Raw genomic sequence first — 20532 nt, forward strand, 5'->3', positions numbered from 1 at the left:
CACTAGCTGCATCAATTAAGTTTGGTCATTCATCTAAATTAAGGGGTTCACAAACATCAGTCTGGCTACGATGCCAATTTATTCAAAGTTGTAGTCAATGTCGCTGTCGTCTTCTTCTTCCATATTTTTACAGGAAAGGTAGTTCTCATCCAATGATTTGTACTGACCAATACCAGTTTTGAGATATTGACCTCTAAGTAAGAACAAGCTCAAATAAGGACATTTTGCTTCAATGCTATAATGGATTGGGATTTTAGCACAGGCCAGGCCTTCTCATTCATAATAGATAGTCCGATAATGAGACCAAAATATACATTAGCACGAGGATTAATCATACCAACAAAATGTGGAGGAATGGTTCTTCATCCCCCATTCACCAAGGTCTGAACCCAAAACCACCTCTGCTCATCTTCCTTCCCCAAGGGAGATTACTAGGTACTAACTACTACCAAGACTACCAACTATATATACACAACCTTCCGCGGTCAGCCAGAGATCACTTGAACAACATCTTGAGCTGCTCGATGCGCGAGCTGCGGACCTCATCATCCGTCAGCGCTCCAGAGATCATCAGCTGTTTGCGAGCCTGCACCTGCTGCATCCGCTCCTCCACCGTATCCTGAAATCCAGACAAACAATTGACTTGATTTGAGCTTTGCTGGTTACCTGGGAGTTTTTTATGTGGTGCATCTCAAACAGGATTGGTGATCTTTGTTTTTTTTGAGTAATCAGATTGGTGGTTTTAGGTCGTACCTTGACGATGAATCGCCTCACTTGGACCTCTCTTTTCTGCCCGATGCGGTGGATTCGCATGATAGCCTGCTCCTCCACTGCAGGATTCCACCATGGATCCTGTAATAACAACAGAGGAAATGTTCAGGTAGCAAATTAGTACTATAGTAAACTGGCTGTTTTTCTTACTGTTGCAAAGTAATTCACTGAATTGACAAGGTAGATGGTAGGGTTACCATGAGGAAGACATTGGAGGCAGAAGTTAGATTCAGACCTACACCTCCAGCCTTGAGTGACATTAATAGCACCTGAAAGTACAGATCAAATGATCAGCAAATGTGATGTTTCAAGAATCGCTTCTTTTTTCACAACAAACAAAAACTGAACATACCATCTTGTCCTGGCTTTCACTGAATTCCCTAAGTACTTTCTCCCTGTGCTTCTGGCTGAGCTGCCCATCAAACCTCAAGAACTTGATCCCTTTCTGATTGAAGGGGAACTCCAGAAGATCAAAGAAAGATGTGAACTGGCTGAACACAATACTCTTCTCCCTCTTCTTCTCAAGGCCCTCCAAGGTCATGATAAGCTTGGCCACCTTGCATGAATCCTTCCAGTTGTTTTTGGCATCCACCTCGAAGCGGCACTTGCCAGGCAATTTAATGAGCTGATCTTTGGTGACGGGGCTTCGGCACAACGGGCATGGCCCCCCGGCTGGGGTGCTCCAGCTAGAAAGAAGGCATTCACGGCACATCCGGTGCGCGCAGGGCGTGATAACAGGATCATCAGATGCTGACTCAAGGCAGATAGGGCACTCTGTGGTCGCACCCTGACGGATTTCTTCAACAACCTCCTCTACATATGCTCGGGAGGGTACCACAGCGAGTCGTCCAGAATCACTCTGCACCCCTTCCAGGAAACGTTGTGCTAGTTCATCAAGGTCAGTATACTTATTGGTATCAGCTTTGCTGCACATTGAGAATTCAGCAAAGGAATAAGAGGATGAGATTGATCAAATGCAAGGAAGTCTTTTCGTTGCAATGAATGGCTAACCTGATGACTAGGAAAGGGTGATCACAGCATTGCCTTAGCCGAAGAAGTAGCTCAAGAATATTAGCATAGTTTCTAAGAACATTGCCTTGTGCCACAAACTTATCAAATTGAACCTGTTGGAAAGACCATTTTGAGTTAGACATGCAGAAAAAAGTACTTATCCATGAGCTTCCAAAGTATGTTGATAATGGTCCGAAGCATAGATCATTTTAATTTCACCTAGATGAACAAGTCAGTTAAAGCTCTGTCGTGAAACAGATATGGGAAACCAACCCAACTTCCATATCCCTTTGGCAGCATCTACTAATTCGGAACTTAATTTGAAAGCCATATTTCGACCCGGACGCTTTTGGGATGTTTCTAATAACCAACGAATGGCAAGTGCTCTTCCTTGTTTAGATCCTATTTCAATCGGAACTTTCCGCGCTGATCCTTTTTTATTACGTCTTGCTTTTACTCATAGTGACCTAGAAGTATACCTTTGATCTCCTGAAAAGTGCTTCATAAAAATCACGTTCCTCGACAGATTGTTCACATTCCACAACCTCAATATGAGCTGGTGGGAGGACCAAAATTGGGCTGAAACAAACATGAAGGGTATGATCAACAATATTTCCAAGAGGCAAGGCATGACATAACATGCTTATTGATGCAGTCAAGAACATCAAAGTAACGCAGAAAAAGAAAATGAACGCATACTTTCCCAGCTTGTCTTTTGTTTCCTTGGTTCTCCTCAGCATGAGTGGCCTAAGAATAGCTTTCACAATTTTCAATCCCCTCTCATCGCCATTCTCATAAGGTCTCTGAATCAGCCTCTGCCACCTAGAGGGAAATCAAAACAGCTTATGAATTAGGTTTTAGAACTTCAACAAATATATGAATTGAGTTGTCTGATAAAGTCTTACCAATTTGGATTACACCATGGCTCTACATGTAGGAAGCAAAGAAGACTGTAAAGGTCCTCCAAATTATTCTGCAGTAAGTCCTCATAATAAGCTAGTGTTTCCAAAAACTTGGATAATACTTTCCAAAATTATCAATGATATGAAAAAAAATCACAAATGCAGTGGCTCCATGCGCACCTGCAATGGTGTACCAGTAAGGCACCATCTGCATTGAGAGGCTAACATATAAGCTGCTTGGGCCACTTTGGTTCTGGGAGATTTTATTGTATGTGCTTCATCAAGAACAATTCTATACCAATCTATCCTGTGAAAGACACTGCTGCCATCCTGAGAAAGGTAAAATTTTAGTTAGCTAAACTGCAATAGACATTTTCTCTCAAAAAATATGATCTTGGCACTAGAGGTAAAAGCCCAAGGAGAATCTCTTACAGCTTTGTGAGCTGATTGAAGGACACGGTAAGTCGTTAAGACAACGGTATGCTCAGCCATCAATCTTAGGTCACCAGTTCTATCACCACCATAGTATACAAACACAGAAAGAGAACCTTGTGTTGAATGTGCCTCTAATTCATCCTGCAAGGAATAAGGAAAATGCTCATGTTAGTACTTCTCTTGCTGAAAAAATTATTGCAGACAAACAAGTTGCTTAAACATGCAAGTACAAGGAAAAATGTGATAAATCTGCAACATAGCACTGCACTTTCAGCTATGCTGAAGTTGATCGTAGACTCCATACATACAAATTGCTTACCTTCCATTGACCCAGTAATGCCATTGGGCACACAATAAGGGTACCTCCTCTTATGGAGGGTGATGAGGTGCGTGCTCTGGTGTCCCGGCCTCTTACAGGCCTCACATCTCTTTCTATGTACCTGGACTGCTCCCCCCTTGGATTTGACAGTATAAGAGCAATAGTCATGACAGTTTTGCCAAGACCCATTGCATCTGCCAGTATCTACAAACACAAAAACTGATACATAAATATTTCTCAACAGTACGTGGTCATGATTAAATTAGGCAAATGAAACCTCTCATATTTATAGAAGAACATATAAAAAACGATAGAAGACTTTCTGAGGCATAATGCTAATAACTGGTAAACTTGCAGTGTGTCACCAGACATGCTCAAACAAACAACACAGGATGCAAGAGTAGACAAGCAAGGCAACATGATCAACAAAAAGTCAAAACGGCATTAGCAAATCTAGTAATAAACAACAAGAAATCATGGGGACATGGTATACATTTTCAAATATAGCCTGCATACATGACCGGCCATCATAGAAGACTTACCCCTCCTTGTGTTGTCCGACTTAAGCTTGGAAATCGGGTTGTCGCTTCACCAGAGAAAACATTAATGTACACTTTCGGAGCCCTCCTGAAAAGATATCAAAATTGTCAGTTCTTAGTTCTGACTATCATAAAATTTATTTTGAATTTATTCAGATAACACTGGAAAGCACATACTTGTCTGCAATACTGTAGGCACTAAAACAGGGATCAACAGTTTGCTTTGTTTCATCATCAATACTTCCCTTCTCCAATTCAGACATCCAGAAGAGAGCTTCTTTCTGGTACGGTTTCAAGGTTGAAACAAGAGTGCTTGGGGGCTCTGCTTCCTATTTTACCCATTACAGACCAAATATTCATAAGTGCAGATAGGATAATGTAAGTGGCAAAACATAAGTGCATTTGTATGGTTACCTTCAAGTCATATGTTTCAGCTGTGCCGATAATTTTGTTCAAGGCAGCCTCTGAGATGGCCTGCTCATTGGCGCCTTGCTCTGGAAAAGTTTGGCCAGCGGTGCGATGTGTTTCAAGTCCAACTATAGGAGTGTATTCCGCATCGCTGTTGGCATCACCCTATTTTACATATGAGAAAAATATAATGAGCAATCACTCAATATCAATACAAGAAAAGAAACTGACAAGAAGCCTGGCAAGTAGTATGAGTAAGTTAGAAATGTATCAACAAAATGGGGACACCAGTAGTACATAGTATTGCATTGCACATTTTCCCAACAAATACACATGCTGAAAAACTGATAGCAGTAGGAGCGTCTTTAGCGTACCCTCAGATTCCACAATCGCTGCCTTGTGAGATCATCAAGACCGAAATCAGCCTGCCCACGACAAACACCAGCATGTAAATTGAGTCAGTCAGTCATCGTGAACACTACAAGTCTACAAGGACAACAAAAAACAAACAAATTGCTGGAGTGATACCTTGACAGATGCCCTTAGCTTGAGTAATTTGAACAAGGCATGAAGAGGGTTGTCAGAGAAATCAACACTGGCAGGAGCGAGGTTGCTCAAGGATGAGTTGTCGCCCTCGGTGAACACAGACTTGTGGATGTAGAAGCTGTACGAACAACATTTAGCATTAGCATTAGTACAGCCCAATCGTGCAATGTACTATGAACAAATCAAATCAGCCATTACCTAACATAGAGCAAAATCTCCTGCATCAACCTCAGTTCCATTGTCGGGAACACAATCTTCCCCTGGATCTTAACCTTGGATGAGTTTACCAGCGGGACGAGACAATTTGTCCACTCTGTAGATAGCTTTCCAATCTGCATTCAACATCAAAGGTTGAACAAGATTCAGATAATTTTGCGCACACACACAAAATCAGCCCCCAATCATGGGAGTAATAATGGGCAACTAACCTCTCCCGCGCGTTTGGTGGAGAATCGCACAATCTTGGCCAACGCCGCCGCCTTCTTGGCCGACATCTTGATCCCGCAGTGTTTCCTGTCGTAGGACGGGAAGGCGAAATGAACGATCTCGCCGGCGTCCAACATCCTCGTCCCGCTGTGCGTGGACAGCCCTGCGACGTAGGACTTCTCGACGAGGAACCAGTCAGGCTCCGGCGGGAAGTCACCGAGCTCCGCCTCCGGCGGCGCCACCACCATCTTCCAATCCTTCTCAGGCGCAGGCGCAATCGCCCTGACCGGCCGCGGGCGGTCGTACATCCCCGCGGCCTCGTGCGACGGGATGGCCCGGATCGGCTTCGGGTTGAGGTACGGCAGCGGGTGCGTGGCCGTGAGGTCGACCACGTCTTCTTCCCGGACCCTCTTCTTGGACCTCGGCGCGACGTCGTTGATCTCAACATCGTCGTCGGCACGCGCCACCACGGGTGGCCTCGGCACGAGGCTTATGCCGCAGGAGCCAGCGACGCGGAGTCGGCTGGTCACCTCCTCCTCCTCGTCCTCGTTGATACGTCGCGGCGGCAAAGGCGCCGCTTTGACGGGATGCGAACCTTGGTGGGGCCGCTCCTTCTTGACCTCCTCGCGGGGCTCGGCCTTCACCTTGGCAAGAGCCATCGGCGTCGGCGTCGGGGATGCGTCATCGGCAGCAACGTCGCGCTCCGCCTTGACGGGAGCTTTCTTGGTGTCCTCGTCGGCCGCGGCGGAGGCGGCGGCGGCGTCGTCGAGGAGTACGTTGATGGCGCGCTCGGCGTTGCCGCCAACGCCGCTGCGGAGGAGCACGGAGAGGACGAAGGCCTCCGGGATGCTCTCGCCGAGCACCGCGCGGACGGCGGCGATCTCCGCCGTGAAGAGGAAGTCCTGGCCAGGGCTCTCCTGCCAGTCGCCGCGGCCGTCGTCGTCGCCGTCGCCGTAGCACGTCATGGGGGCGAAGGTTCCAGGATTGGAAGGGGGGTGGTATCCTGCGGCGGCGGGGCACGGGCTGGTGAAGCTGAGCGGCGCGGAGATTTTGGGCGCGGGAAGGGATTTTAAGGGGGGTTTCTTTTTGGCGCGGAGAAGAGGAGGGAAGATGTTTTGTTTTGGCGGGGGAGGGAAAGTAAAAAATGGTGAAATGGTTTTCGCGGGGCCTTGGAAATGACAGCAACGTTGAGAAGTGGGCGGGCCACTAATGACAGAGCTTGCACGAAAAATAGTTGAGACAGAAAAAGAAATTACAAAATAAGTTTTCTGTAAACATTCATGCTGCTGGTGATGGTGCGGTGGTGCCCAAGGGGTGCTGAAAATGTTGATTTTGTAGAGAAATCTGTCGTTTCAAAAGATCACCGCTATTCAAATTTTTTTTGTAAAAAAGAAGAAATTGTTTAATTCTAAGCTGGCTATAATTTTGTTAATCTTAGCCACTAAGATCGTGCTAGTACTAAATGGCGCGCCACTGCAACATTAGGTTTGCTGCATTTTGTAGTGATTTTAGATTTCTAAAAAGTTTAGACAACTGAGAATTAGCAAAATGAACCGGGTTTCTAAAGATGCCAACCAGTGGCCACGATTCGTCATCTTGTTGTGGCACATTGAACTGGACGTAAATATATGAGATGAGAACGACTTAAATGTGATTTAGTCAGGCACAAATGGTACTAGTATAATTATATTTGAGACCTGCGGAGTCATTTTTCTGTGCTACTCCCCTCCGATCCATAATAAGTGTCTGTGAATTAGTACAAAATTACAAGTATACTGAAAAAGAACCTGGCATTTCAGAACAGGACTAATGTGATGGATGAGAAGTGTCCATAATTATCTTGACAGTCAGGAAAAATATCGAGAGACCTTCTGTTCTACTTTACAAGGTAAGCAACAGAGGGCTACTAAATCGCCCTGAAAATAGATAACGGGTTTCAGAAAGCATCTCTAAGATGATTTACAAGCATCCCTGCGATGCTACTTCTGACTTAAAGGGAAGAAGCCTTCCCCATCTTCTTCTCCATGCCCCTTCTGAAATATCGCAGTCTTGCGCGCCCAGAAATTACATTATAAGATAATTAAAACACATGCTCAGTCCACCTGTAAAAATGTATTAAACCATACTTAACACCTTCAAACTGTATGAAGATGGTTCAATGCTACTACCAGAACACAGCATGCGATGAAAGAGAGGACCTGTTATGTATTGTAGTAACACATTGTTTGCGCTTGAAGGAAATAGGAATCCCTGTATTTTCTGGGAATCCCAGGGTGAACGCCATTGTTCATCCATTCTTCTCTACGGATCCAAGCATCACGGCCAATATCAAGGACGCCCAGGATCTGTCCTAACATGGAGAGGATTTAGGGATTTGAAATATAGGAGCAGTGGAGCATATAAGAAAAGGCAAACATAACCACAACGTCGAGGGCTAGGATTTAAAAACACACACCACTATTCGAGAAATTTTCAGAAAATACTGATCAGCTACTGAGCACGTCTTAAAAAGCAAAACTGACATGCGCGTCCTGTTTGTCAGGTCCGAGCTGGCGCCCCCTAAGCATTGACACAACATCGCTAGCTACCTCCCCGACCTGGCCCTCCTCCACCTCAACTCCAGCCCTTCTGCATAATCCCAAACACCTCCAGCATGCTGCGCCTCCTCCATGAGCTCGGCCTCAGCAGCAGCACTTCTTCCTACTGTCAAGACATGCATGTAAAACACGAGGCCTCTTGATATTCTTCCTATCTAGATAGTTATAAGCACTCCTCTTATCATGCATCCAAAACGCCGAGCTGGGCCGCTTCATGGTGGGAACCACCGACATGCCAGACCGTTTGTCTGCTACCGATGAAGACGAGGGCGATGCGCTCTATGTCGACGCTCAGGTGGCACCAGCTCAAACCTAACAAGCAGGCCCCGCACATAAGCTCTGCTGTCAAGACATGCTCATCAATCGATCAGTGGTATCAGTCAAGCCTGCCCGTAGCTCAGTGGTTTTCTGAAAAATTCTCAAATAGTGGTGGTATTTGAAAATCAGGCCCTCACTGTGGTGGTTTTCTGTAGTGTACTCAAAAAGGAGCAGGACACACTACACTCATTTCCAGCCTACTGTTGACATTAAGAGCCACTGAAACGACTGCCAATAAGTATTTGTCCAGGTGCGGAAGTGTTTCCTCTGGAGTTATGGTTAGATATGGAATATTGCTTGCGTATGTGATTAAAATAAAAAATAACCAGCACAGCATGGCTATTGAAAACAGGCATGTACAAAGAATAACATCCAACTTAAATAATCATGACATTTTTCAAAGTAATTTTAGATTCAACTGTTTGCAGAAATTGTATTAAAAATGACAATTCACACATGTAAGACATTTAAAACTTTCATCAGCTTGTCTTATTACCAATAGCGAGCAATTAAATATACATGTTTCTAGTTCATAATGCGCACAAGAAACTATACCATATTGAAAATAGATGCTACTTACCACACCACCTTTCCATGGGATGAATAACGGGTTTCTCCTTGACTGTAATACCTACGAATTTAAGACGAGAGGTTACAACGAGGAAAAATAATAGATTTTGAATCTACATTACGGACCCACTGCAGCATTGAATATAAAACTGAGATAAACTGATCACATAATCCATCCAGGGATGTTAATCACAAGAAACAGCGTGTGCATTCTTATTTATAAAAATTATGGATTCGCATGCTTGCAAGGAGACATACCTCGACCTTCTCGACTGGTTGATTTGATGGAATAGTACTAAGGACCCTGGACAGAAGAAAAAATATATCAAAAAAAATCTAGTTGGTTTTCAGGACATCAATGTGCATCTGATTTTCTTTCAAAAAAAACAGGGGCTGCATTAGCAATAGTTATTGCAGCAACACTGTGATGTTCATTATCGCAAAAGATCTTTGAACAAAGACTACATAACTACTCCCTCCAATCCTAAATTGTTGCCGTTGTTTTAGTACAAATTTGAACTAAACCAACGACAAGAATTTAGGATCGGAGGAATAGTAAATACAAACAAATAAGAACAGTTGCTTGGCACCCTTGTACATTAGCTACATATGGTGGCACATTTCTAATCATTCACACAATTATTGCAGTAGTCTTCCATTAAATAATGCTGGAACAAGGTGACAGTTAACCTTTGTTCGAGAACTAGTGCAAGGCCCGCTGTTAAAGCTGCGCCACCAACCTGAAAAGCACATTAGCACTCCTCTCAACTGTTCCTTTTTTGCATCATACAGCAATACTGATATGAAAAACAACGCTGATACTTTACCAGCTGAATACTACAGAACAGCTTCCTCTGGAGGTCAATACGACCTGTTGAAAGAACACTACTGAGAATGGCTTCTACGAGGCCAATATTATCAAATTTCCTCAATCTAGTGGGTAACATTTGATAATTGTCCCACGCACCAAGCCCACCATTCCCAGAAAGACCGTCGCTTGTTTGCCATGTATCTTCCAGCATGTCATCACAATCTTGGAACCTGGAAACATGCACATGTCTTGTTTGAAGCAATCATCATGTCAAAAGGCGCAATCACCAAAGTAGAGAATAAAGTCTCACCAAGGTCGAGGAGGTGGAGGGTACTCTTCTGGAATGAGAAGCCTAGGATAAAGAAGCCCCATAGGAGGAACCTATTTTATCACAACAATTTTGAATTTGTAGATATATTATTTAACAAGAAATACTGCAAGTAAACATAGAATTACTCTCCAGCTACAGCTCAACCACCACTAGTAGATTTTACAAATAGAGGGAGGTCGGGAGGGGGAGAGAGTCCGCATGGCATTTATTTGCCAGGTCAAATAACATGCAATCTCAAAAGACATTGTCAACAAAAAGAGATAAAAAAGAGAACAGAATGCACTGGTTTAAAAAATTACACTGAGAGCTGACAGCCTTGTCTTCTGATGCCCAACAGATTTTTCATGCTCATATGAATGAACAACCGCAACAGCATCAAAACTTCCAGTCTGTGAAAAAAGTGCACTAGAATAAGATTAACAGAACATTCTACCTCAACTTAGAATAATATCATTCAAGTTTAAGAATGACAAATTTCGAAGTTCTGGCGTGGAGACACCCATGTAACTGGGTGGCAGATCACAAGGTTGTTGTCTTTGAAGTCATGGGTTCAAGCACCCATTCTTCTTCACTGAAAAGGACATGGAGTTCCTTTTACGTATACTAGTTTTCTTCATTTTGTGCAACAATTTTCACACGAAGTATGGTGGTACATAGTATGTAAATATATGAAGTGTATGTTTATAATGAATTCCTATCTGTGTTGATATATGACTGATTCATGAAGATAACAGACTACATAATATAAAGTCCGTGTACTCAAGGATTTACAAAAGGAGAAAGAAAGGGAAGCATCAAAAAATGGAAAGGTAATGAAACTAATAATAATTCACATAAGAAGCACAAGGCAAATAGATAGGTCCAAATAAGATCTCTCTCTTTCTAGAGGATTTGGCAATGTGCATAAAATAGTAACAGGAGATATGTCCTATGTAGTCAGCAAATTACAATTAATGCTACTAGAGCTCTCTTTTTTGTATTATTATTGTTATTTATCAATGCATATAATGCACTACATGATAGTCCCTCCGTTCCTAGTAAGAAGTCCTAGCTTTGCCCTAAGTCAAACTTTTAAACTTTGACCCAGTTTATGGAAAAATCTACTAACATCTTAGTTTTATTAAATCCATCATGATATATATTTTCAAAGTATATTTATTTTATATTCTAGATGTTAATATATTTTTCTGTAAACTTGGTCAAACTTTAAAGAGTTTGACTTAGGACAAATCTAGGACTTCTTACATTTGGGAATGGAGGTAGTAGCAAATAATCATAGATTATGCATCTTCCTAAGCCCATGTCTAAATGTTTCCATGTGGCCTTTTACTAACTTACTATGTTCTGACGAAATAGTACAGAGCGGCAAGCACACAGACAGATTGGGGAGAAGCTTTGCGAATATACTGATTCTAGGACTGCTATAGTCCCATGCACGGGAGAAAATGTGTTATCAAATTGTGTAAAGTCAGATGCACATGTTATCTCTTCTTTGTATAGAGTTCAGGGTGAATTTAATCAATTCAATAATACTGTAACGAACTTTGCGTGGATGGGGGAAATGCTGAACTGAAGCACAAGCAGACTGTCCAACTAGGAATTCTTTACAAGTATGAAGTTTCGAGACTTAGTAAAGCTTAGAATAAGCCACTCACCCTTATTTGGCTATATGCCTCTTTTATTTTGTTGAGCATTAGCATATCTATGGGCTTCTTCATGGGATCAGTTTTGAAATTTGGCCACGTGTGGTGGCGATGTTGAACCCAAAGTAGGCATCTGGATATGTCCTAAAAAAATGAAAATGACAAAGGCTGTACTTGGTTAGTTAATCAATCAAAATAAAGTGCAGTACAGAACGGAAGAAAGATATACAACACAGGCCATAAAAGCAATTCATGCAAAATAAAAGGTGATACGATCACAAAACAATCTAGCCTGTAGCCTTGAAGGAGATCATCCATAAATAGGTTCCAACAATGCCATCCAACAATCATGTTATAACTAGCTCACATGACACATCATAATGAATGATATTTATAACAGTTCAGCCAGTTTTCAACGTCATGGTGAGAGATTTATTGCTGTAAAGCCAAATTTACCCCAAACCCACGCTTCCGATCTGGCTGAGACGGTCAAGCATGGCTCAGGCTACTTTGTCGAGACCAAACACAAGGCAGTTGTCATGCCCATACGCTTGCATGATGCCTGCGATGCACATGGGCACAGACAAGAGTGGAAGAAGGCAGGAACAGGAAAGTAAGTTTGCATTCCTAACACAGGGCTCACTGATGGCACGGTATTTTTCATGGCTTCGTGCCTTTGCAACAGTATTTTGCTAAATGTTGCTCTTTGTAATGCCAGTCGCACAATTTTTAAAACCGGAGTACAGCTAACTTTCAACTGAGAAACTATCCAGAAGAAATAGATTGTTGCTTGTATTCATAAGATCATATTATACATTATGAACAGGGTAAGGATACTAATAGATGCATATTTTCCTACTGGGAAAAAAGTGGCATGACAAAAAGTTCGTACACAACAGTTACATGAGACGAAACTTAAGGAAGACCCTTTTCCTGACACTAAAAACTGGAGGAGGCATGGTAGTAGATAATGGCATGAGAACATACAGAACTGATGACAATAAACAACAGATTCTACAAAATAATAAAGATAGAATGACCATGAACAACAGATTGCCCGAGTAATGAAAATAGGTTGTCTAGGTCAAAGACCATAGTTCAGAACATACATCTCCACCATATGGAAGTGCCAAAGCTGTGTGGGGCAAGGCTACTCCATCCTGCAAAGGCTCACAGAAGACAGTACATTGATATGATGATATCTAAGTGGTGTTTTATAGGAAACTAAAGAACGGTCCCTGGCATTCAGAGTATGAACCACCCTTTTCAGTGCTTAATGAAAGAAGAATAAAAAAGCATGGTTATTACCTCGACACAAACTACTTGTGTAACTTGAGCACCAATGTTGACGACACAAGCAGTCGACAAACCATTCCCAAATGCTGCAGCTAGTGCTTCCTAACAAAATATTAACATAAAAAGAGTAAATAGGGATGTTTAATGTTCCTTCATGTTACAATTTATGTCTCGACAAGTCTTTAGTCTGGAAAGCAGAATACATTAACCACAATAAGGTATCAAGTTGTATTTCCTCATTAGTGGTATTACATTAAACTTAACTGAAATAGTTATATTGTACATTACTAGATAAAAACTAAAACTAGGAACAGGCAACTACCCCAAAACAACTCCAAAATAGGCTAACTCCAGGTGTACAGCGTACCAGGTTTAAAGCACAAAAGTTAGAACCCAACCTTCACGTGCAAAATACTAATATCAACCCAATAGCACGAAAGGTTCATCATACCTGGTTTCATGAGCTAACCCGCTAACAAAATATGGACTGCTGTTAATCCAGAATAGTTAGCACCTGGAAACAGTGCCAAACTGGTCTAGGCTAACAACAATTCATCTGGCAGTAGACCATGCACTTAGTCCATCCTTTTGTGAATGGACCAAGCTTTGGAAATATTAAAAAATAGTACATCATCTGTCTCAAACTATAAAGTCGGTAATTTTCACAATCTTGTTTCTAAATACAACAAGGCATGCATACAGAATTGATGACTTTTTCTCCTATTTGTGATCATTTATATCTCGTCTATATCTCCAACATTGATGGTTAAACATGCACATTAACCATTCTTGTTCCAACAACACTAACTCTATAGTCTATAGGCACCATGACCATTTCTCTCTACTGTTCTCTTGGTTCCATGCCCTCCTTAATCCTTGTACTCGATCAAAATCAGCCTTATTAAACGAGACTGAAGTATAGAGTAATAAAGGTAAAGCTCAATTCAACGTACTAGTAAACGTGCACGTGCAACACACATGTCTACTAATATAAATTTATCTCCATCTCCACTAATATAAAAAGCACCAGTCGTGTTCGATCCAAATAACATCCAGCCGTTTGCATAAGACAACTGCATTATGCTGATTCTATGTTAGAGCGCAGTCCGTTTGATAAATACTACTGTACTTTATAGTGGTTAGCCTAGTACAATAAACTCAGAACTGAGGAAAATATCCCAAAATCCTTGAAGTAGCGTTACCCCAAATTATCAAAAGAGGTCCGATTTTGGGACAAAAGATCCAATTAGTTTGCTTATCAATTGCAAATGGCAAAAAATATCTTCCGTTCAGATGTAAAAGAAAGTAAATGTTAAATGCTAGGAGACTGGGGGCAAAGATGAACCTGATGTACCACAGCTGTGCTAAACCCCAAATCGCAAAGTACAATGGACAGCATCTCTTTTATTTCTGACATGGATAGGATAGATATTAAAAAGAAAGTATAAAAACTACCTAATGCAACAGAACATATACTTTGCAGTAGAACTACAGAAGGTGTTGAAAAAAGATAAAGCAAACAGTCAACAAGAGACATTTGTCAACAACATCTCAAGATTTCCTAATTATGAATCATCAATTCAAGGCTACCATACTAACGGAGTAATGGGTCATGGACACATCGACACACAACAGTAGCATGAGGGATCAGCCAAAGGATTATTCATGGCCGGCCCCAGCAGAGGTTGCAGAATTGCAGAACAAACCAGGGATTGAATAAATGTACTGCCGCCATTGCAAACTATGTGTCTACAAATGTTGCAGTCATGTTGGCTTTCCAGACAAGAGCATAAGCTTTCGACTACCAAGTTGCCGTGATGACAAACCGGCCAGCCTTCGGTAGATTAGGGGTTGGAGTCTAATCTATGTTGACATAATGATTACTTGATTCAATTACAATGGGGCCTCCCTTTATAGAGAGGTTTTGGAAAAAAAAAAGGTTGAACGAAACCTAACAATAAGCCAAGCGACAAACGTGGAAACAAATTCGATATAGTTAATAAGGATATCGTGGTCCACTTGAGGATCAAGTCACTGGTCCTAAGGATCATACACAACCCCCATCCACATGGCATGCCACTACACATCAGAGGTACTATTACATGAAAGAAGAAATACCTCGACTGTCAAATGTCTCCCCAAGAACAAGAACTACAGAATATAGATTTCGGTCTTTTGGGTTGATATGCAACTTTTCTGTCAGCATCCAGTTCCAAATAGTGCGCAGATCTTCTAAAACCTGCAATAGTGTTTTTTTTTTCAAACATCTACCATTTAAGATGCTATATATAAGGAAAAAAACTATGGACACACATAGGTTTCATAACTAGTTTGAAACAGAGTCATCATGCCTCATCTCTTTCCACCACATTTTGTAGCCAGATACCATCAATTTCAACCAGGAAAAGCAAATCCAGCCTAGTATTTATTTATAATGTAACTTTCTAAAATCTGTAGTCAGGATTATGGTTAATCACTGGAAAACACATGCACTATAAAATAAACCATAAAGGCAAAGCATAACAGGTAATTTATAATAATTTCAGTTCTATCTTCGATCTCAAAACTCCATAGTTGTTTGGGTAAGAACTTCCCATTTCAATTATGTTAAGCTATATAGATAATGAACTCTACAGAACTAGACCACAAGGCCTTACTCCCTCCGTCCACAAATAAGTGTACATCTAGTTTTGTCCTAAGTCAAATTTTTCTACATTGGACCAACTTTGTTGAAAAAAGTAGCAATACATATGGCATCAAATCGGTATATTATGAAACTACATTTCAAAATGGAACTGATGATGCTAATTTGGTGTCATAAATGTTGCTATGTTTTTCAATAAAGTCGTTCAAACTTTAATATCTTTGACTTAGGACAAACCTAGAAGTACACTTATTTGTGGGCGGAGGGAGTATATTTGTAAATTAAATACTGCCATATAGGCAGAATAAACTGCTCAATTTTATGTGTTACCAATGAAGTAACAGAAAAATTAGTAGAAGCCAGGAAGTGTAAACTGGAAAGCAGAAAGGTACGTCATAGTTTTATTATATTCAGAATCTACTGCATAAACTCTTTCATATAAATAAGGTCCGTGACTATGCAAGAAGACAGCCGGGGCTACAAATGTTTGCACGAAGATATGTTTAGGACTGGCTGCTGGAACATTTGTGCGTGGAGAAATAGGCAGAAATTTAACCTTGTTCCTGCTAACGTGTTTCAGACTGAAGAGAATTGTGTTAAGGCCTTATTCAGTACATTTCTGTAGGCATCTCGCCTACTGTACTCCATAGATTTCAATAAAGATTCGCAACCAAGTTCACCAAAATGCTAGGAGAAATCTGATTCGCACAATCTTTGTCCTCATTCCTCAACAAACAATGTTGCAAGATCGCTTTCCCACACTGATAACTATGAAGCCAAAACAATACTTACAGCCACACTCAATATTTGTAAGACTAACAACATAACGATGGAAAGTATCAGTGAATGAACTGAAACTGAACTTCTCATTTAAAGGGCGGTGTTGCCAAATACATACCAAGAAAACAATGACAAATAACAAACCGAATTTTTGAAGGAAAGTATCGTACGGTAATCTAGAGTTTTACCTGATTTAATGAATAATTCTGAGAGATGTTAAAATGACCCCTCCTGATCGGACGACTCAAACAGTATGACTCAGAAGGAGGGATTTTCAAAGCATCCTCTCCAAATATCATTTCCTTATACTTGCTTTCTTCAGAGTTGTTGGGCCCGTTACCATCATCAGATGTGCTGTGCGAAGGATCTTCATCAGCATCGCTGTGTACTGACCTTTCTGGCCAGCAGTGAGGGGTCATCAATATTTTGTAATCATAAAATGCTCTGCGAAATATAAGCTACTTCACTTTATGTAGAATTGTTCTTCAAATCCACCGTAAACACCACAAAGAACTGAGCATAACTAAGTAACTATGTTTTTTCTTTATATGTACAAACAAGGGATTTCATCAAATAGCTGTGCTATGCCCCCACTCCGATAATGTAAAGCAGCAAGATAAAACGTGATGTCTACATGACATATGTAAGAAGAGCCGAGACCAAAAACTTCTAGATCTCATACCAAAGCAATATATAATATACAGAAGAACTTCAGTATTCTAGACTTTCAGACCTAGCTAGCTCCAGCAAATAAACAGACATTAACACCCAAAGGTCCAGGTTTAATAGTACTTCCACTAAAACAAGAAGCGAAAGATCAGAAAATACCAATTGACATTGATGATCTGATACTTCTGTCCATCACATCAGTCCAACTGAGTTTGCTATCATCTCTATTTTGATGTGAAGAAAGACCATCAACACGTCCCATCTGAAGAGTCAATATAACCACATCAGCACACAGATGCCAAGAACGTCGGTGCTAAATCAAATCATATAATTTATTTATGTTTCACACATCAAACACACATACTTATTTCTATTAGAATCTGTTGTCAGAAGTTGGAACTTGGAACAATAACAGCAACTTTAGGAGATGATTTGATAACCGATATAAATTTAGAAGATTCATTTTACCACAATTTACAATATTCACATGTAGGTGCATGTCACATACTTACTGTGCAGTATTCAAAATATTCTTTTCAACCCTTCCCCTTGAGAACATCTATAGATAAGTACAATATGTCCATGTTTTTACAGATAGCTATGACCTATAAGTACCATTGCAAGAGGTCAGGTTTGAACATCAAGTAGTTTGTTGAACATATAATTTATAAGTGCAACACACTAGATAATCGTGCAAGCCCTGAATCCAATGTAAACAGCTTATAAGCCTCGATGCGCCATAAACATCGACACTTTGACTGGCTTGAGTTTCCCCGAGGAAAGGGCCTCAAGCTTATCAAATAACACCAAGCTATCATGTATTCTTTTGTCCGTAGCTTCAGCTTACTAGGATTCACATTTAAGCAGTACAGGGCAGATAAGTCCCAAAGTTCCCTTCCTCCCACTCATTGTATTTCCCTGAGGGAACTGGATCATTATCAATTTATCATGATGCAGAGTACAGTGGCTGCACATGGCCTGGAATGATGTGGAAGGACAGAACCTCACAACTATAAGTTGCAACGAACAATTTCACATCATCTTCAATAATGTTTTCTCATGTCGAAGTTCCCATTTCAAGATAGTAAAGTTCTGAATGCTTCTTAAAAATCTACATAACTAGACACCCAAAGGAGGTGAGAACAGAGGTTCGGCATCCGTGAAAGGGAAACTCCACTCCATGAAAAGTTTTTCATTCTATATACAAGACAAAACCTACCTTCGGGCTTTACTTACATCTCACCAAGTAATGTGAAAAATCTTAAGTTGGACATGGAAACAGGTAAGCAAAACACCCAGCACAATGTACTGTACAAAATACCTTAGGAGGTAAGGGTTGGTTCTCTGAAGGCAATACTTCATCCAAAAATGGGATTTTGAGTAGAGAAGCAATCTGCAGGAGTTGGGTCTAATTAGGTCGGGTGGAAAACATAATCCAAATAGATGGTGAAAGTATTTATTGTTTACAGTATCATATGCCTTCTCTCGTTCTGCATTATGTGATGAACCAGCACGGCAATTGAGCCTCTGCAAACAGAAACGACTCTCATATATTGAAGGTACATGGATACTACAATGTAATCAGGGGAACAACAATAGGGGAGAAACTTCCCCTGTATCTGCACCACCTGATCCCGCAGCGAGAGCCTTGGTGCATCATTCTTCTGCCGGGAGATGCGCCGGGCGACGTAATGTGGTATATTGAATGGCACCTCCTGGCTAGCAAACCCCATGCGCACATTTGCAGATCCTACAAAGTACAAAGGACAGATCCTCGGTCAATTGACAATGACCATGACTTGGCAAAACTTATCACCAGATAAGAAGATCAAATACTTGTTTCACAGATATTAGCTATTGCTCGGCTCTAGAACATCATCGGTTTCCTACAGAAATCAACCTTCTGACCACGCGTTATGCGTACCACTCGGCACGTGAACTCAAAAGTAACCCGAATTCCATACATCATTTTACCCGAATTGGACCGCAATAGGCGTCAATCATCAAAAGAAACTAGTGCAGATAAATGTACACCAAGAAGACGGGTGAGTGACTAATGCGGAGGGTAGGTGTTTCCGCGCACCTGGGTTGATGACGACGAGATTGGAGCCGCGCTCGGCCATGAGCTGCGACGGCACCACCGTCTTGAGGTAATCCTGCGGGCGGCATAGAAACGAGAATGAGCGACCTACCTCGCTAGGGTTCCTCTGGAGGGGTTTAGTTTGCGGGGACAAATTGAACTCGCGGGGTTTGGGCGCTCCCGAGAGGGGTGGGGATAAGGGGGAGTAGCGAGTGGATCTCTTACCATTTGGTCGGCGACAGAGGCTGCAGGCCCTCGGCGGCGGCGGACCTGAGCGCCGGAGTTGAAGGCGGAGGATTTTCGTTTACACTGGCGGCGAAGCAGAGCCGCGGGGTTTGGTTATTCGTGTGCTCCCTGCAGTTCAGAGCAACCAGGTAACATGGGCCGTCCGATTCACATCCAACGTGTCTCCATGTCAATTTCTAATCTCTACTACTGTTGGAAGCACGAAAGTCATTAGTCATTACATATCTAAAAAATCTCAGCCTTCGCTCGAAAAAAAATCTAAAAAATCTCAGCCATCCAAAAGTTTAAACTAACATTCCACGTTGTTTCAATGATACGTATAAAACATGTTTCAATTACTGATATATCACCAATGTCACTGATATACCTAGACGCTCTTGCCCCATCAATTTTATAAACTTAATAAATTACAAACCAATCTCATTTTAAAAAAAAAAATCTCAACCAACTTAGAAACTAAGTTTCGACCAATTATAAAACCATCAATTAATTGCAAATACCTCTCATGCATTTGATGGACAATTTTCTTCATGTATTAGTTGCCATGTGCATTGCTCGCAGAGAGTTACTGAAATTCAGTTTGATTTCTTTTGTCGGACTGATTTTTCTAGCATTGCTTAGCAACAAACATATGTTTATATTCCCTAGAAAAACATATGCTCAACCCTAGCTTAGGACGGAGGCTCAAGGATAGGGAGGCAGCTTGTGCGTGGAAGTGATGTAGTTGTCCTTTATTTTACAACACAAGACCACATTTGCTTCGAAACAACGGTTATATCATTAGCTAAAAGAGGTACAATGATACAGGGAAATGAAACCAAGACATGGCACCAGACTTTTCAACTTGGCTAACTCACGGGCGACCATATCTGCTTCTCGAGGACAGCCACCGAAGATCTTCTCAAAATCCAAAGATAGGTGATAACAATCGTCGAAAACGGGCAGCGCTGCTAGTTCAAAAGCCAAGCCAGAGAGCCTGAGCCTTGGAGGCAAGCACATTCGAATAACATTCAATCTTCCAGCTCATGCCAAAACGAACTCGCGACGATTATCCCTGATAACGGCACCTGCTATGCCCCAAAGACCATCATCCATATCAGAAGATGCATAGCATCACGTCAACCTTAAAACAATAAGGAGGATGCCAAAATTTATATGAATTGACCACATCAAAAAAGGGTCCCTAAATT

At 41.5% G+C, this 20532-nt stretch overlaps 2 protein-coding genes across 5 annotated transcripts; both read right to left on the reverse strand.

Moving 5' to 3' along the window:
* Positions 1-241: 241 nt before the first annotated feature.
* LOC100835802 (DNA repair protein RAD5B) lies at positions 242-6405 on the reverse strand. The gene is made up of 18 exons (XM_010241297.3): positions 5360-6405; positions 5130-5263; positions 4914-5049; positions 4760-4810; positions 4392-4550; positions 4155-4306; positions 3981-4065; positions 3439-3642; positions 3117-3260; positions 2865-3014; positions 2688-2755; positions 2482-2604; positions 2262-2361; positions 1783-1895; positions 1124-1697; positions 969-1040; positions 754-852; positions 242-619 (listed from the first exon to the last, which is right to left on the reverse strand). The coding sequence occupies exons 1-18, from the start codon at positions 6320-6322 to the stop codon at positions 497-499; spliced, it is 3450 nt and encodes a 1149-aa protein (XP_010239599.2). The 5' UTR covers positions 6323-6405; the 3' UTR covers positions 242-496.
* A 657-nt stretch (positions 6406-7062) lies between these two features.
* Positions 7063-19478, reverse strand: LOC100843008 (actin-related protein 9). Of its 4 annotated transcripts, XM_024455581.1 has the most exons (21): positions 19322-19478; positions 19100-19172; positions 18645-18766; positions 18484-18543; positions 18338-18409; positions 17176-17278; positions 16536-16744; positions 15042-15162; positions 14269-14333; positions 12936-13025; positions 12737-12787; positions 11640-11771; positions 10284-10373; positions 9964-10034; positions 9810-9883; positions 9670-9713; positions 9533-9582; positions 9101-9146; positions 8853-8903; positions 7556-7702; positions 7063-7459 (listed from the first exon to the last, which is right to left on the reverse strand). In XM_024455581.1, the coding sequence occupies exons 1-20, from the start codon at positions 19322-19324 to the stop codon at positions 7559-7561; spliced, it is 1671 nt and encodes a 556-aa protein (XP_024311349.1). In that variant the 5' UTR covers positions 19325-19478; the 3' UTR covers positions 7063-7459; positions 7556-7558. The 4 variants fall into 4 exon arrangements, with proteins under 4 accessions (XP_024311349.1, XP_010239600.1, XP_010239601.1 ...); XM_010241298.3 differs by having other exon boundaries at positions 7063-7405; positions 9670-9883; XM_010241299.3 differs by having other exon boundaries at positions 9670-9883.
* Positions 19479-20532: the final 1054 nt, after the last annotated feature.

Source organism: Brachypodium distachyon, chromosome 5 (genome assembly GCF_000005505.3).
Source record: "Brachypodium distachyon strain Bd21 chromosome 5, Brachypodium_distachyon_v3.0, whole genome shotgun sequence".
Classification (NCBI taxonomy): domain Eukaryota; kingdom Viridiplantae; phylum Streptophyta; class Magnoliopsida; order Poales; family Poaceae; genus Brachypodium; species Brachypodium distachyon.

Coding starts and splice junctions, on each gene's coding strand:
- LOC100843008 (XM_010241298.3), bottom strand. Junction 14,334..15,041: donor GGAGACATTTGACAGTCGAG/GTATTTCTTCTT, acceptor TATCCATGTCAG/AAATAAAAGAGATGCTGTCC. Junction 12,788..12,935: donor CACAAGTAGTTTGTGTCGAG/GTAATAACCATG, acceptor GAGCCTTTGCAG/GATGGAGTAGCCTTGCCCCA.
- LOC100835802 (XM_010241297.3), bottom strand. CDS start 6,322: ATGACGTGCTACGGCGACGGCGACGACGACGGCCGCGGCGACTGGCAG. Junction 3,261..3,438: donor CATTACTGGGTCAATGGAAG/GTAAGCAATTTG, acceptor TATTCCTTGCAG/GATGAATTAGAGGCACATTC. Junction 3,015..3,116: donor TTCAATCAGCTCACAAAGCT/GTAAGAGATTCT, acceptor TACCTTTCTCAG/GATGGCAGCAGTGTCTTTCA.